We start from the raw sequence: 18,313 nt of genomic DNA on the forward strand, positions 1-18,313 counted from the left end.
CAGATTCAAATACTATCTAGACTATGATACTATATGTATCACATTCTGGAAAAGACAAAAACAGAGCATCAGAAAGCAGAGCAATGGCTGCCAGCAACTAGGGGTAGGCAAAGGGGACTGACTCCAAAGAGCTCAAGAAAATTTTCTGAGATGACAGAAGTGTCTATACCATGACTGTAGTGGTGGTTACTTAACTGCATGCGTTTGACAAAACACTGTGAATTACACACTTAAAACTGAATATTTCTGTAAGTAATTTTTATCTACTGATTAAATAAAACTGATTTTTAAAACTGAGGGTGAGCAATGAAAACCAAAAAGATTTTTCAGACAAAATTGAAACACAGTATGAACAAAAACTCATCAAGGAAATCTTTTGTTGTTGTTGTTGGAGTGAGAAAGAGCCAGAAAGAGTGAGAAAGAGCACAAACTGGGGAAGAGCAGAGGGAGAGGAGAGACGGAATCTCATTTAGGCTCAGTGCCCAGTGCAGAGCCCAACACGAGGCTCAATCTCAACTCAAATCAAGAGTCAGACGCTTAACCAACTGAGCCACCCAGGGTCCCCTAAAGGAAATCTTTTAAAGGAAGGTCTAAGGAAAAAGAAAGGAGAACAAAAAAATCCTAATTAATGTAAACAAACTAAATAAATCAATTTGTGTACATATAAAAAAATTAACAATAACTGACAGGGAAGGAGGAGGAACAAGAAATTATAATATTGGACAATAATGGCATATAAATTGGGAAGGCTGAATGATCAGAGTTAAAGTATCCTAAAGTACTTATGTTGTTTAGGATATGGATTAAATTTAGATTTTATTAAAGTGAAACTAGTTAAATACCACAAAGAATTAAAATATCAATCAGCTATAAACTATGTATGAGACACAGAAAAGTTAAAAGTAAAAAGGAAATAAAAAATTTCAGTTAAATCCTATCAATAGGAAGATAGCATACTTCTATTAATATCAAACAAAACAGACTATACAGCCAGTCTCAATAAAATTCTAAGAACTGGTAAAATACAAACCAATGAATGGCAATTAAATTTGAAACTTAACAAAAGAAGGGGGTGCCTGGTGGCTCAGTCAGTTAAGCATCTGACTTTGGCTCAGATTATGATCTCGTGGTTCACGGGTTCAAGCTCTGCATCGAGCTCTGCGTTGACAGCTCAGAGCCCGGAGACTGCTTCGGATTCTGTGTCTCCCTCTCTCTCTTCCCCTTCCCCACTTGTCTTCTCTCTCTCTCTCTCTCTCTCTCAAAATAAACAAAAACTAAAAAAAAAAAAAAAAAAAAAAAAAAGTAAACAGACTGTAAAGCCTGATAGTATTTAGAACTAAATTATGACAAAGCTATACTATCACAAGAGTAGTGCAATGGTACTTATGAAGAAATTAAAATCCTCAAACACTTTCATTTGAAGACAAAAAATGCTGAAAATTAGGGAGCTAAGAATCCCAATTACTCCAATTAGTGTGTGTGTGTGTGTGTGTATATATGTGTGTGTGTGTATATATATATATATATATATATCCAAAAGAGTGGAATAAAACATGAATAGCAATCAATTACCAAAATAAAAAACGCTGTTATTCTGTGATTTGTATTGGATGTGTTGCTAGTAAAATAACAAGAACAAAGCAAAAGGATTAGAAAGGAAAAAAACCAAATTCATAGGATATGGACTGTTGGCAAAGACCCAAAAAAAGGGCAAAAACCCCTACACTTTGAAATATCATTGAGAGTTTTGTATGGTTGCCAGCATGAGATCAATATACAAAAGTCAACTGCGGTATCTAAACACAAGCAACAAACTGAAAATGTAACAAAAAAGTTAAGGTTTTCAGAAAAGAATATACCAAGATACGTTAAGTCTTTATAGAGAAAATGTAAACAGGAGATTAATGAAGAACTTAATCTTTATTTAAAGTATTAAAGAAGACCTAGTTAAACAGAAAATATCTGAATACTCAATTTGAATATAGGAATAGGACTCCTTAAAACTGTAAAGATGTCAAGTCTTCTCAGAATCATCTTTTGGGTGAGATGGGTGGAGGGAATCTGACAAGCAGATCTGAAGGAGAACAAGTCTGAGAAAAGACATGACATCCCAGAAGATCAAGGAGGGACCTGTCCTACTTGCTATCAAGACTTAATATGAGCTACAGACACATTATGAGCCCCAAACCAGATCCTCCCACATATGAGAACTTGTTGGAGAGAGCGTGCTGCAGATCAAGGAGAAAGGATGGGCTTTCAAGTAAATGGTACAGAGACTGGGTATTCACTTAGAAAAAAAAAGAAACCATAAACCTACCTCACAACATACACAAAAATTAATTCCCAATAAATTAAGGACAAGAAAGAAAGAAAAGAGTATCATTGCCTCAAGAGTAGGGAAGAAATTTTTTTTTTAGTTAAAAAAATTTTTAAATTTATTCATTTTGAGAGAGAGAGAGAGAGAGAGAGAGACAGGCAGGCAGACAGAGTGTGAGCGCAAGCAGGGGAGGGGCAGAGAGAGAGAATCCCAAGTAGGCTCTGTGCTGTCAGTGCGGAGCCCAACATGAGGCTTGCTCCCACAAACCATGAGATCATGACCTGAGCCGAATCCAGAGTCAGATGCTTAACTGACTGAGCCACCCAGGTGTGCCAGAAAGAATTTCTTGACAGCCATCTGTTGTTTTGTTTTATTTGTTTATTCATTTATTTATTTTTGAGACCTAGAGAAATAGAGCATGAGCGGGGCAGGGGCAGAGAGAGACAGAGACAGAATCTGAAGCAGGCTCTAGGTTCTGAGCTGTCCGCATAGAGCCCGACGTGGGGCTTGAACCCACCAACCGTGAGATCATGACCTGAGCTGAATCCAGAGTCAGATGCTTAACTGACTGAGCCACCCAAGTGCCCCAGAAAGAATTTCTTAAAACACAGTAAAAGCACTGACCATGAAGGAAACATACAATATGTGTGATATATATTCAGTTATACCATAATTAATAAATTCTGTATATCAAAAGACACAAAAGAGTCAAAATGCAAGCCACAAACTGGGAAAAAAATATTTGCAAAAATTATCACCCAAGCAGAATTATATTTAGAGTATAAAGAATCTTAAAAAAAAAAAAAAATTCCTAAAACTCAAAAAGGTAAATGAACAGCACATATGAAAAGACACTTCACAGAAGAAACAGGAATGGCCAATAAACGTATGACAAGATGTTTAATCTGTTTAGTAATTAGGGTAATGCAAATTAAAATCATGATGGATTTACTATTATAAACCCTGACAACCCAAAATTAAAATTTTGGCAATTACACTATATGAATGCTATATCTCATTTTTTCAAACAAATAAATTTAATTTAAAAAGAACTTCTCCGGAATAAATGTTTTCTAGTCCCCAGTGACCGATCATGCAGCTTGTTTTTCTACAAGCGTGAGGAAGATAGCCTCTGACACAGAGATCAACCAGCATTTTGACTGGTAAGGCACAAGATTCACTAAAAAAAAGTTCTGACTTTAGAAGATTTATCATTACCTCTGAAGAGTTATCTCCCACCCACCTCCACTCCCTTGAAAGAACAAGTCTCTGGCTCGTCAAATAACATTTAAATGTTATCAAGTAGAAACCATTCAAGTACTGAAAATCCACTAGTCTTCACTGTCAAAAGAGACTCTGTCTCAATATTTATCAGTGAAGTTTTATACTCATTTATCAAGAGAATATACTTATTCCAAAACCCCTTGGTGCCCCAAATCAGAAGTACTGACTTGGGAACTTTCTGACTGGCTCAGAAAAGAGAGTAACTCACACAGGCCACTTACCTGTCATCTGGCCTTTTTGTTCCCCGCTCATAGGCAGAAGAAGGTGGTGAGAGAGAGCCCCTTCGTTTCCTTTTCTCTTTATTTTGAGTTTGCTTGTCTGGGTCTCTCTCTCTTGACCTGTTAGGAGTCTTTGGGGCAGCTGTTTGATCTCTGAAGCCAACAGCATCCCTTCCTCGTTCAGTTACTAAGGGAAAAGGGTTTTTAAAAATTTACTTGGCAGACTCTTCTCCATCATGATAGCACGTCAACTGTAGAACACAATTTCTATCCAACAAATGGATCTATGGATTCCTCCCTCATATGCCCATCCTGAATTTGGATGAGAAACAACGTGTTGTGTGTGTGTACACTCTACTTCCTGAAAGTCTCTGCCATGAATTCTCTTTTCTACCTTTCCCAAACTCTCAGTCCAAGCCTTCAGCCTTTCTAACAAGTTCTGTGGAACACATGCATGCGAGATGTTCCCGTTACCTTTAACAAGGCAGTCTGCTTGCAGTTCAAAATGTAAAAGCCGTCTACTGTCCCTGTAACTCTGTATATTTACAATTTGTAGAAGAGCAGCCTGGCATGCTAAGCATAAAAACTTCAAAGGGAAATAAATGTCTTTTTAGTTTAACAAAAAAAAAGAAAAAGAAAAACGGATTAGAGAATTTTTTATGAACTACCATTTCAAAATGAAAATATTTCAAACACAAATGATAATAGCTGATAACTCATGAAGTTATCAAAGCCAGAGTTACATCTTCAAAAAAAGAATGCCATCTTCCTACTGAAAGATGATACTATTAAACTTTTCCACTCAGCCTCTTTACCTAGAATGGTCTTCCCCAATATCATTGTCACTGTTCCCAAAAGCTGTGCTAAGTGCTACTTTTCACTGACCACACCTCCTAGTTTCTCATCTCCCTAAGAAGTCTAAATCCCACCAATGAATATTCCAATATAAATTAACTGGTATTATATGCCACTGCTTTGTGTATGTTAGCATTGCTACTTGATTAATCAGATTGCTCTTGTCCTGTGGAAAGAATTTCTTATAAAATATCTCTCAGAGCACAAAGCAGATTCTCAATAAACATTAACTGTTTTTTCTTCTCACCTCAGAAAAACATGCTATCACTTGTTTTCTTCCCTGGCATCACGGTTAGGTTTACATATGCCATTCTTGCAGTTCTCCTTTTAGTGGGCCAAAAACTCCCACTAATTTGTTTGCAAAACAGTTACTAATCAATGGCCACGTATGAGTATTTGTCAGTGAGAAGCTCATAGAGCTCATCTACACCACACACTGGTAGAAAACACTACACAATTAAAACAATTGTTCCAGCTCACAAGGTATTAGCACCACATCCTTCTGCTTAGTTTCACCTGGATCTGCCCACGACTACTCTATTTCCTTCTTACAACAGGTTCCATGTACTGATGTTAACTTCCTTAAAATGTGACTATTTCTCCACTATATCCTGGTAAAATAAGAAAAGGAATCATACTAACAGTTCATATTCTGACACTGTGTCTTGGAATATGTGAGGCAGATGTCATTCCATTTATTCAGGCTGATGTTTTCATATTATAAAACGAAAGTAAAGCTAGGCTACATATTTCCCAAAATATTTTACAGTTCTTAGGAATTTTACAAGTTCTAAGCTTTTTAATTTCTTGCCATTGAGGGTTAACATAGAAGCTAGGCTTGAATTGTAGGTATTTCTTATAAAAGACTGAGACTGGTTGAGGCTGGGGCACTTATGTGAAGGAGAAACTGAAGTTGGCACACAAAAGGCTGCTTCCTGAAAAGATTAGTCTTCCATTATAGATGCCTCTCAAAGGGCATCGCTCTCAGAGGGCACCCCAGAGTAGATATTTGCAAAATATTGGGGGAAAAACCCCATAGAAATTTAAGCTTTGCCCATCCTGCTATTGATTTCAGCTCAGTGAGCCCAGAGAAGCTAGCCTCTGATGATCAAGCTTACAGTGGTGCCACTGGTTTTGCCATCCAGCACTACTCAACCCTGCCTTCTTTCTTATGGGAGGAATTCTTTCCAGCCCTAACTAGGATGTTTGGCTATGAAGACACTAAACCAATAGAGTTAAAAATATCCAAGACAAAAACAAAACCCCAACAACGGTACAAAGTACACCTCACAGGGCATTAACCTATATGATTATTTAACCACTAAGTTTTAAGACTATAAAAAGCTCTTCATGCCAAAAATAAAGAAAAAGAAAAAAAGAAACAAAAAGAAAAAGACCAAAAATATGATCACACTGGCTCCTTCACTCTATATTGGTCAATACTGGAGGGCTCAAGAGATCAACAACAGCCACCATAAGATCCATTGTTTCCATCTTTAAAGAAGTACGCTGGAAACACAACTAAGTAGTAAAACCCAGAAACCAGACTACCATGGCCTCCCTGTTACCTTTTCTGGAATGATTCTTTTTCTTTTTTTTCGAGATTTTATTTTTAATTAATCTCAAAACCCAACATGGGGCTCGTACCCACAACCCCGAGATCAAGAGTCATGTGTTCCACCGACTGAATCAGCCAGGTGTCCCTGTAATGACTCTTAACCTTTTGAGGGATCACTGAGTCCCTGAGAACCTGATGAAAGTTTTGAATTTTCCCTAGAAAAATGAATGTAAATAAAGGATTCTGCATATAAACATCTACAGGTAAAGACTTATACAGACATTTAGGAGTACAGGTTTAACAATGCCTGTTCTAGAGGGACAAATAAATGGAAGAAAAGCTACTAAAAGCAGTGACTTCAAGGAAAGCAACACCAAAGGTAGTGTAAAGGGACATCTCTTTTGGCAAAAATTCACTAAGAAAGAATAAAAAGGCAAGTTCACAAACTTTTACACCAAATACTTCATTCACCTAATTACATACTGTTGGGTTTCAAAAACAAAATAGCTAAAATTCTTATCATTTACCTCTGCATATTTCCAAAAGAGTATTTGTAAAGCCATATACACAGAGTACCTCTGAATACCTACTTGTGTTCTCCTTTTCAGTTTGACTTTTCTTTGGAATTCGATAAACCTCCTGCAATTACAAAAAAAACAAAAAAAAAAAAAACAAAAAAAAACAAAAAAAAACAAAAACCAGAAGAAGAGTTATTAGTATGGAGTGGAAGTGGTGATTGCTTTGAAGCTGATTGACTTCACATGGCAAGAAAGAACTAGGAAGGAACAGACTGGTATTTAATTATTCTCCAAAATCTGACTTACATCTAGCTTTAAGAATAGATCCTGGTCCCTCAGAAATAAGAACTTATATGAACTCATGTACATACACACATACACACACACACATTTATTATGTATATGTATGTTTTGTTTTTTAAACACCTACCAGGCTTGTCTGATCTCATCAGCCAAGTGGCAGACTAAGTAACTTGGACATTACATTTCTGGCAGGAATATACTTCCTGATAATCTTCATTTCTGCAAAGCTTCTGCATATAAAATGAACTCATCTAAAGTTCCTTTATCGAGAGTATTCATAAGAACAATTCTAACCTCTCACTTGCCATCCCTACTTAAGGGAAAAAAGGTTAGTAATTACTCAGCTATATAAAAACACCTCTGAAAAAACTTATGTCTAAAGACAATGCCCATTATTCATATTTTTATATAAATGCAAAACCAACTTGGCTAATGGCCAAATGTAATATCTACTTACGTATTGTTATTTTTAAAAAAGGAAAGGTAAATATTAGATCACTGTCATTCTTGAAATAGCATCAATGCTGTACCAAAATTGTTCTCTACAAATGTAAACTGTTTTTCAGCCCTGAATACCTTTTCTTGCTATATGAATCTAAGGCCTAGAACATGTCCTGTTCCCTGACAATCCCTCACTTTCTAGTCCATCAAGTACTTCTTGGCAAGGCACAACATTCCCTTATTCAGTCACCTTGGTTAAGTGGGCAAATGGCAAATCTACACATCCTCAATGGTTTATCACATGATACCTCCACTTTATAGTAACCTCATAATATTGACCATACCTATACGAGCTGGTAATTCCATTTTTTTAAGCAACTGTACTCCAAAAAAATCAAAGAACTCCTCTTTCCACGTAATTGTCAGTTCTAGCAATTATTTGTGGAAAACGAGAAATAACCCACATGCTATACAACTGAAGAAGGGTCAAGATTTAATATTCAGCTGTGATTAAAAATGACAAATATGAACCACACAGATAAAGAGCAATCTATACGAATGTAGATTTTTTAGAAATAATTATTCAACACCCCATGCGTGCTGACAAATTATTTAATAAAGATGTCCTAATTAGATGTGCACTTATCCTGTGTGCCAGGTATCACACTAGGCATTTCAAACACATTACTTTATTTGAGCTTCAAAACAACTCTATGAATTAAGTACTATCATCTCCATTTTTAAGGTTATGATGCTTTCAGATAGTCTGACTCCAGAGCAATTTAATCTCCTGTACTACACAGGAAATGGTGAACGGTGGCATTATTTGGGAAGGAGTACCACTTTAGGGACTCACACATAAATGCAGGTGGCATTCTCTATTCCCCCAGTCCCTCTTTCCTGTGTAGGACTTCCACTGGAACTCTGGCTGCACAATTAGACTGCTCCAGGAAACTTTTATAGAAATACCATCCCAGACAAATTAAATCTAAAATTCCAGGCACTGGTCCCAAGTATCTGTATTTTTAAAAATTAATTTGTTTTGGGGGCAGGGGGAGGGAGGGAGAGCACGCACGTGCACACGAGTGGGGGAGGGATAGGGAGAGAATCCCAAGCAGGCTCTGCGCTTGACAGTGCAGAGCCTGACATGGGGGGTTCAATCCCACGAACCATGAGATCATGACTTGAGCCGAAATCAAGAGTCTGACGCCCAACCAACTGAGCAACCCAGGGGTGCCTACGCTTTTTTTTTTTAAAGCTCTCTAGATGATTCTGATGCCTACAGAATGTTGAGAACCACTGAACTACTAGCTTCTCTTAGCAGCCTTCACACACTCTCCTCACAAGGGAGAATTTGAGAGAAAGAACTGTATATGCCTGTCCTCAGCTCAAAGCCACCTGGGGGTGGCTCCTCTGAGGGATGCTTGGAGCTGTCGAGCTGTCAGTGTCCAGCTATAATGGTGAATCAGGAATAAAGACAGAAAGGACAAAGCTGACACTCTTAGCTCTGTCGACTCCTCTGTCCACCTCTCAGAGGGGTTATCAAACTTGGGAAAAAGTAAGAATGCCACTCATCACCACCTACCCACACTATAAGGAAAAACACATGTTCTATTCATTTTTAAAGGCTTCAACATGACTGTTGCATTAGGTCCTCTGTAAATTTAGGTACTCCAAAAAGATAACATGTTCATTCACAAAGGGTGCTTAGAACAGACACAGGGATACATAAGTCTGTGTCAACTAAGGATTACAAAATTTTTACCTATATAGTTTCTTTTGCCTAAGGTCTTGGGCATTACAAGTATTCATTACAAACGTTTATCATAATTTATTACACAGACTTCGAGTTGGGACCTATTCTATGGTGGCAGTTAAGGTACCAAAGAAAATGTTTCTCAAAAATATATTCCTAACTTCATTCAAAAGTTTAGAGCAACTACTAAAGTGGAAAATGCATTCCAATGTTCACAAAATGGAAGATTATTACTGACTCATGACCAAAAGCTATTGACTTTTACTGTGTGCCTCAAACTATGGGGAGTAAATTCCATTAACATGCACCCAAGCACTTGGGAGCTACTAACTGGATCCTCGTCTTCATATAGTTAAAGCTGTATATAAAATTAAACTGGAAACTCAGATTATTTTGAGGCCCTGAATTTTTCCAAAGCCCCACAATAATGTAAACTGAGAAGGAAGCAGTCATGTGAAGATTACTATACTATTTCTTAAAATCATTCTGTCTTAAGAATAAATAGCAATAATGGTAGCTTATGTAATATGGAACTCGAGAATAATGTCCTATCTGCAGGCCACAGAATCCACTGAAGAAAATGTTTGAGTTGGCTTCATTCACACTAACCCTCCATGTAAACTTACTTTGGTCTGCTAAAAATTCTACTCAAAAGACTAGCATGTTATGAAAGAACACTAAACCATGAATCAGGAGACCTGGGTTCAGGGACTAACCCTGCCTTCAGAGGGGCCGAAAAGAATCTAGTTCCCCACTCCACCTAATATTCTTTACCTATCATCCCGCTTTACTCCTTTGGTGTCTACGCTGCTGCTCCTAACACATACACATACACACTCAAAGCTGTAATTCTTAAGGGCCAACACTATCTTACTCTTTGCTCTATCTCTAGTACCAAGAAAATGTCTGACACAAAGGCAACACTCAATTGTTTGTTGATTGGACCAATAAGTGAAATTCTACTAATAATGTGCAGAAATCAACCACACAGTGCTAAAGAAATTCAAAGTATTGCATAGCTTTTTTTTTTTTTTTTTTTAATCACTAAATCTATACCATCATTCTCTTTCATCCCTGGTAAGAATGCTACTTACAGGCCTATATAACCATAGACTAGACATTGCATATTTCCAGGGTCAGACTAATAAGTACGCCTCTACAACATTTTGAACTCTTTTCAGTGCTTAGAACAGCTTACCCTTAAGTCTATCAATCATTCCTCTTCCATCAAAGGCTCTAAATCAATCTCCAGAAATTGTTCGATAAACACTGAATCACTAATAAATTCATGCACAAGCAATGCATCCAACATCCCTTATAAAAGCCTGTAAATGTGTGTGGAGTTGTTTTTAATTTATAGACAAAGACAGCACAAGTTCTTTGATGGCTATTTGTGGAATTCTGGTTTGCTCATTTATACAGCAAGTATTTTTGTGTTAAAAGCACATGTTAACGGTCTCCTATGTTTAAAGGACACTGGAGATACACAGTAGCAGCCACCAAGGAATTCACAGGCTAACAATCATGGCTGACAATTCTTACTGTGTGCCATGTCCTTTAACTGCATTCTCATATACTTTTACACTATTAGAAGTATCTTTATTATATCTACAGTACATACTCAGATTAAATAACTATACTAGGGTCATACATGCCACAGTGAGCTCTATACTGGACCCAGGATCTAAGCCTAGATTTGTCTCTGTCCAAAGCATACACTTTTAACCACCACCACTACTACCTCATAGGCACTCGAGGAAAATAGAAAGGAAACATATACTATCTTATACTAAAACTGGCCTTAGGAGAGAGGACTGGAGAAAGTATCCTGAAGGAAATAAACATCCGAATTGTCTTAAAGGATGACGAGGAGTTGTACATAGAAAGAAAGAGGCAGAAAACAAAAACATGGAGACAGACACATGTGTTTATTCCAGTTCCATCTTGAAGTCCTATACAATGACAGTGGAACACCAAAAAAACATATATATATATAAACCCATTTGTGTTTTCTTTCTAAGAAAGGAGTACTGAATGTACATGCATTCTTACATATCTTATTCTATTCCATGTACTGTATTCTCTTTCATGTGCTTTTGTCTGATGCTTCATAAAGAAAAAAATAATACTCTATCAATGAAATAAGATGCTATTAAAAAAAGACAGCAAGATAAGAACAAATAAGAACTGTGATGGAAAAAAGAGCTGAATGTCACCCAGAAAGCAGACCAAAAAGTCAAGAAAGAAAGTGGAAAACCAAAAAACAAAATTAGAGGATAAGCGCTAGATAACCTACATCTAACACAGACATGCCAGAAAGCATGAGAGAGAAAACTGAGGAAGTAGGAAAAAACAAAACAAAACAAAAACACCCTAACACACACACACACACACACACACACACACACACACAAAGTTTTTAGAACTTAAAGACATGAGTCACCAGATGGAAGAAATGAGAGCACCTACCACAACAAAGGAAACGAAATGGCATCAGACTTCAATAGAGAGCAACACTGTAAGCTAGAAAATGATACAATGTCTTGAACATTTTAAAGAAAAATTTATTTTCAAATGATAATTATGATTTGCCTAACAAGCAAGAACAAAATAGAGGCATTTTTCTGATCAACAAGGTCTCAAAATTTTTCTACCAGAAGAGAATGTTGAAAACCAAGACTATATGGGGCGCCTGGGTGGCTCAGTCGGTTAAGCGTCCGACTTCGACCCAGGTCACGATCTCGCGGTCCGTGAGTTCAAGCCCCGCGTTGGGCTCTGGGCTGATGACTCAGAGCCTGGAGCCTGCTTCCGATTCTGTGTCTCCCTCTCTCTCTGCCCCTCCCCCGTTCATGCTCTGTCTCTCTCTGCCTCAAAAATAAATAAACGTTAAAAAAAAAAAAAAAAAAGAAAAGAAAAGAAAACCAAGACTATGGAGGGTCTAAGATTCAAGATTCTCAATTCTGTGTCAAACATTTATTAATTAGCTATAGTGTAAATAGTACCACACAAGATACTTTAAAACAAAAGAAAGCAAAAACAACTAACAGTTCCTGAGAGAGTGATGGGAAAACGCTGAAAAGTAATGTAAATGAATTACTTAGCACTTAGAATATGATACAGGCATATATTAACATATATTTGCATATAAATTCAACAAGTGGGCATTTAATATAGGTCAAGTATCCAAGCTCTACTTTTGTGCAAATAACCAGAAGTAGTGGCTGCTTAAAATAACACCTGCAAAAGATGTAAAGATGTCATTCAAGGGGTGCCCGGGGGGCTCAGTTGGTAAGCGTCCTGACTTCGGCTCAGGTCATGATCTCACGGTTTTTGTGTTCGAGCCCAACGCGGGGCTCGAACTCACAAGCCGTGAGATCATGACCTGAGCCGAAGTTGGACGCTCAACCGACTGAGCCCCCCAGGCGCCCCGAAAATGATGATGCTTTTAATAAAAATGTACCTCTGAGAATGATAAACCAGCGTGTAAGAGAAGATTATGAACTTGTATCTAAAAGGCAAGTGGAGGAGTCAAAAGCAAGCTGAAAATATATATCTGAAATTTAGGAAACAGGCTAAGGAAAGAGATCCACAATTTGGGAACATCTTAGGAGATCATAACTTATATTGTGGTACTTAGGAGACTGCCGAGAGAGAAAGTACATAGAGAAAAATAGGCTGACTAGAAGAAAATAAAACTTAAAGGTGGAAGGTCTTTATACTTATTCATACAGTATGTTTTCTATTTTTTGATAAACATTTGCCAGCCATTCCACTTCCGGGTATATATCCAAAGGGAATGAAAACAGGATCTCAGAGAGCTGCAGTCCCATGTTCACTACAGCATCATTCACACTAGCCATGATATGGAAACAACCTAAGTGTCCATCAATAGATGGAGAAGATACAGTGTACATGTACATGATGCAGTATTATTCAGTCATGAGAAAAAAGGACATCTTGCCATTTATGACAACATGGATGATCCCTGAGGATATTATGCTAAGTAAAAAAGTGAGGACGTAGAGAAATTAGAGAAATAAAAACCTTACACACTGCAGGTAAAGGTAAAGGTAAAAACCTTATTACATTGCATTGTAAATGGTACAGCTATTGGGGAAAAGAGTCTGGCAGTTCCTCAGAAGTTAAATATAAAGTTACTACGACTCACAAGTTCTACTCATAGGTATATACCCAAGAGACATGAAAACCAGTTTCACACAAAAATGTGTACATAAATATTCACAGTAACTGTATTCCTAACAGTCAAAAAGTAGAAACAACACAAATGTCCATACAAATGAGTAACAAAATTGGGTATATCCACACAAGGGAATAATACTATTCAGCTATAAAATGGAATTAAGTACTGATACATGCTACAACATGGGTGAATCCTGGAAACATTATGCTAAGTCAAGACCAGATAGAAAAAGCTATACTGTATGATTCCATTTATCCTTATTCAGATTATGCAAATTCACCAACCCACTAAAATTTATTTGCAATCTCCAAATCAGTAAGCTAGAGAAAACTTCTCCAATTCTTCCCCCAAAAAGATGAGTCAACCACTGATATTTTTTGGTATACTTTTTCCAAATAATGGACTGATTAAGACGATGCCACACTTTTTGCCCAAGTCTCTCAGAATCCTTTCATTACTCTTTCTAAAAATGCTTCCAGTACACTACTACTCTTGTATACTATTTCTTCAGTATCATTTTCACTGACTTTATGAAATCAATGCATTTTTATTTTGTAATAGATCTGTACTGTATTTGTACTACATTGCCCAATTTTTAGAACAGTGAGACTTCGGCTAAGAAACACAACAACCCTAGACAAAGACAGATGCTAATGTTAACAGAGAAGGGATGTTTGGATGACAATCTTTTAGTGTTCAGTTCATCAATTAATGTTTTGTGTCACAATGTTTGTTTTCTAAGCAATTTTAAAACCGTGAAAATTAAGATACTAAGAACACCGTATACTTGTATATGTGTGTGTGTGTGTGTGTGTGTGTGTGTGTGTATCCACACGCGTGGATCCACATCCATATATATATATGTATACATATATATATATATATGTATATATATATATCCACATACGTGTGTATGTGTGTGTATATATAATATGTGTGTGTGTATATATATACACACATATACATATATATATACACACATATACATATATATATATACACACACATACTATATATACACACACACATACACACGCATGTGGATTTATATATTTAATTACACAAGAGATAAGTTTTTTTAAGTATTTATTTTGGGGAGAGCACAAGTGGGGCAGGGGCAGAGAGAGGGGGACAGAGCACCCAAAGTGGGCTCTGTGCTGACAGCAGAGAGTCCGATGTGGGGCTTGAACTCACGAATCATGAGATCATGACCTGAGACAAAGAGTGTCCCTAAAGATAAGCTTTTCCAGGTAACTGAATGTATTTGAAAAGGATTTCAAAATATCCCACCATATTCTCAGGATTTTTGGGCATCTATGAAGTTTTAGTGTCAAAAGCAAACATGCCAAATATTTATCTGATTACTGAACACTGAAAATTTAGAAAAAGAGGTAAGAACTTAGAGAAACATACAACAACTTTGGGTAAAATAGGACCATGTCATGGAACCTGATTCACATTCTATACACTGGCTTAAAGATTAAAAATCCAGTTTCTCAATTAACAACAAAATCAAAAAATGAACACACAACATAGAACACCTCCATGTCTACAGCCCTACACTACCTCAAGGCCCAATCAAAGAAAATAAACCTACCGGACAAATACTGCTATGTACCATAGCTCCTTTCCTGTCAGCATAAATTCTGTGAAATACCTTCAGTGGTAATGGCTCTATAACCAGGATTTAGTTTCCTTTAACAGAAGGAAGAATTATTTAACTCCTATCATCATGTCCCCGTAGAGCATAAGAGTCTGTGGTTTTACCTCACAAACTGTATTATAAATGGTAGGAGTAGAGGGGTCTCCATCAGGTCACAGAGGTCTTAAAATCTGACTACAACGAAAATTCAGAAGAGAACATAAACGTCTGGAGACTTCATAAAATCACACACTTATGAGGGGCAGAGGAAGGGAGAGTAAAGGAAAGAGGGAGTATAATAATTTTATTTATTCCTTTAACTCACTAAAGAGACACTCTTCTAACTTCAGACAAATGGGCTCCCGTGAAATGGAAGGTAGTAAGAATCAATCTCAGTTTTTAGCCATTCAGAAAAATAGACAAAACATTGAGTCAAAGTTCTTAAACCAGGAAACAAAAATGTAAAGATATTCAATACTTCATGCGTAAGTGACATGCAAATTAACACTTCAATAATTTTCCATCTGTGCCAGTCTGACCAAGATAAAGTTACACAGTACCTGTGCTGACCAGAGTGTAGTGAGATAGATGCCTTTGTGTACATACACTACTGGTGAGAGTTAAACTGGTACAGAAACTATAAAGATCAATCTGGCAAGACCTATGAATATGACAGAAAACACAGACCAGGACTCAGAGATATTGCTTTTAGTAATTTATCAAACATGTATATTCCCACATATGTAAATGTGTTCAAAATGATTTATATAAAAGTTATGTGCTGAGCTTTAAAAAAAAAAAAAAAATCAACTGAAATGGCCAAAATAGGGAACTGATTAATAGGATTAAAAGGATAATGATTATAAGGGGCACCTTAGTGGCTTAGTCAGTTGAGCATCTGACTCGATTTCACCTCAGGGCATGATCCCAGGGTCATAGGATCAAGCCCTGCATTGGGCTCTGCATGGAGTGTGGAGCCTGGTTGGGATTCTCTCTCTCCCCCCCTCTGCCCCCTTCCCCTCTCACATATGCTCTCTAAAAAAAAATGAATAAAAATTTTTAAAACGGAAACTGATGATTGCATACCTTTACAATAAAATACCATGCAGTATGAAAGCTAAGTTCTGTAAATTGGCATGAAACTAGCTTCATAATATATTAAATAAAAACAAGGAGCTAAAGAGTGCTGCCAGTTTTCTAAAAAAAGAAATACACACACACAGTATGCACACATTATCTCTGGAAGGATATACAAGAAGCTGGTTGTGCTGGTTGCCTTCAGGGAACAGGACATGGGTCAGGGGTAGGAGCAAAACACCACACCGTATGCCTTTTGAACTTTGTATCATGTACAGGAAAGGCCTATTTAAAAATTAAAATAAAAAGAGGAGAAAAAGATAACACGCCTCAGAAGAATCCCCCGACAAAGTACCAAAAAACTTTTTTGGCATTACTGCTGTATTCATGGTAAAGACCACCACCTGAGGGCTATGACATCTCAGGCTGAGGCCTCAGGAACCCAAGGCAACTTCTAAATGCTGCTCTTCAGCAAATGCCATACCTTAAAAAGCCCTCCCAGTTCACTGTTGTTCACTTTAAACTTGTCCCCCGGCCCCTCCTTCTTCTCCAGCCTTAACCAGCTTGACTCTAATTCAAAGAATCTACCTTAGCAATGCTCAGTTTTATTCAACACACACCTAAAATGTGCTGGGCTTATGCTAAAAAATACTGAAGCACAAGGTGAACAGGTGACACAAGTGCCTGCTTTTGAGGCCTCTCTAGGCCAGTAGTAAACGTGTGTAGAAAAATAAGCGTTTTCGTGTTAAGTAATCACTGAAGAATAACCAAGATTATGATGATTAAGTGTGTCTCATTTTCAGAGTTCTGTTTTCTAAGCAAATTAAGTCTAAATCTAAGATTTTTTCTTACACTTTTCAAATGTAACCATCTCTTCTAATTAAAATTTTTCAAGCTTTAAAATCACCACAGCCCTCCAAGTGATTGCACTGAAGTTACAGGTTGTACCGGTGAACCCAACGCTGCAGTGACGAGTAGATGGTCATTATTTAACACAGTACTGGAAGTGCTAGCCACAGCAATCAGACAAGAGGAAGGAATAAAAGGTATCCAAATTGGTTAGGATGAAGTAAAACTTTCACTATCTGTGGATGATATGGTATTACATATAGAAAACCCTAAAGATGCCACCAAAAAACTACTAGACTGATAAATGAATTCAGTAAGGATGCAGGATACAAAATCAACATACAGAAATCCGTGGCATTTTTATACTAACAATGAAGCAACAGAAAGAGAAATTAAGAAAGCAGTCCCATTTACAATTGCACCAAAGATAATAAAATACCTAGGAATAAATTCAACCCAGGAGGTAAAAGATCTGTACTCTGAAAACTATAAAACACCAATGAAAGAAACTGAAGATGACAAAAATAAATGGAAAAATATTCCATGCTCCTGGATTGGAAAAACAAATATTGTTAAGATGTCCATACTACCCCAAAGCAATCTACAGATTTAATGCAATCCCTATCAAAATACCAACAACATTTTTCACAGAAAACAATCCTAAAATTTGTATGGAACCACAGAAGACCCAGGACAGCTAAAACAAACTTGAAAAAGAACAACACTGGAGATATCACAATTCCAGATTTCCAGTTATACTACAAGGCTGTAGTAATCGAAACACTATGGTATTGGCACAAAAATAAGCACATAGATCAATGGAATAGGATAAAAATCACAGAAACAAATCCACATTTATATGGTCAATGTATCTATGAGAAAGAAGGAAAGAATAGGAAATGGGAAAAAGCCTCTTCAACAAATGTTACTGAGAGAACTGGATGGCTCCATGCAAAATACTGAAACTGGACCACTGGCTTACTCTATACATGAAGATAAATTCAAAATGGGTTAAGAACCTAAATGTGAGACCTAAAACCATAAAAATCCTCGGAGAGCACAGGCAGTAATTTCTCGGACATTGGCTGTAGCAACATTTTTCTAAATAGGTCTCCTGAGGCAAGGGAAACAAAAGCAAAAATAAACTACTGGGACGTCATCAAAATAAAAAGCTTCTGCCCAGTAAAGGAAACAACCCACAAAACTAAAAGGCAGCCTACTGTATGGAAGAAGATATTTGCAAATGACATATCTCACAAAGGGTTAATGTCCAAAATATATGAAGAATTTATAC

The 18,313-nt window shown here is 37.0% G+C and overlaps 1 protein-coding gene across 3 annotated transcripts in view; it reads right to left on the reverse strand.

The window, feature by feature from the left end:
• The window catches only part of SETD2 (SET domain containing 2, histone lysine methyltransferase), a 125,525-nt gene that overhangs the window by 33,741 nt on the left and 73,471 nt on the right, over positions 1 to 18,313 (reverse strand). Inside the window, exons 13-14 of one of the 3 annotated variants that reach the window (XM_047095299.1) lie at positions 6,823 to 6,871; positions 3,823 to 4,006 (exon numbers count right to left, since the gene is read on the reverse strand). The exons of 1 other annotated variant lie outside the window; for it this stretch is intronic. In XM_047095299.1, the coding sequence (XP_046951255.1) occupies positions 3,823 to 4,006; positions 6,823 to 6,871 (233 nt within the window). Of the gene's footprint in view, positions 1 to 3,822; positions 4,007 to 6,822; positions 6,872 to 18,313 lie in introns of those variants that run through there. One more of the 3 variants, XR_006965014.1, reaches the window with a different exon arrangement.

This window comes from Lynx rufus, unplaced genomic scaffold, assembly GCF_022079265.1.
Source record: "Lynx rufus isolate CCGP_SWC_20201006 ecotype Redwood Valley unplaced genomic scaffold, mLynRuf1.p SCAF_4, whole genome shotgun sequence".
Taxonomy (NCBI): Eukaryota; Metazoa; Chordata; class Mammalia; order Carnivora; family Felidae; genus Lynx; species Lynx rufus.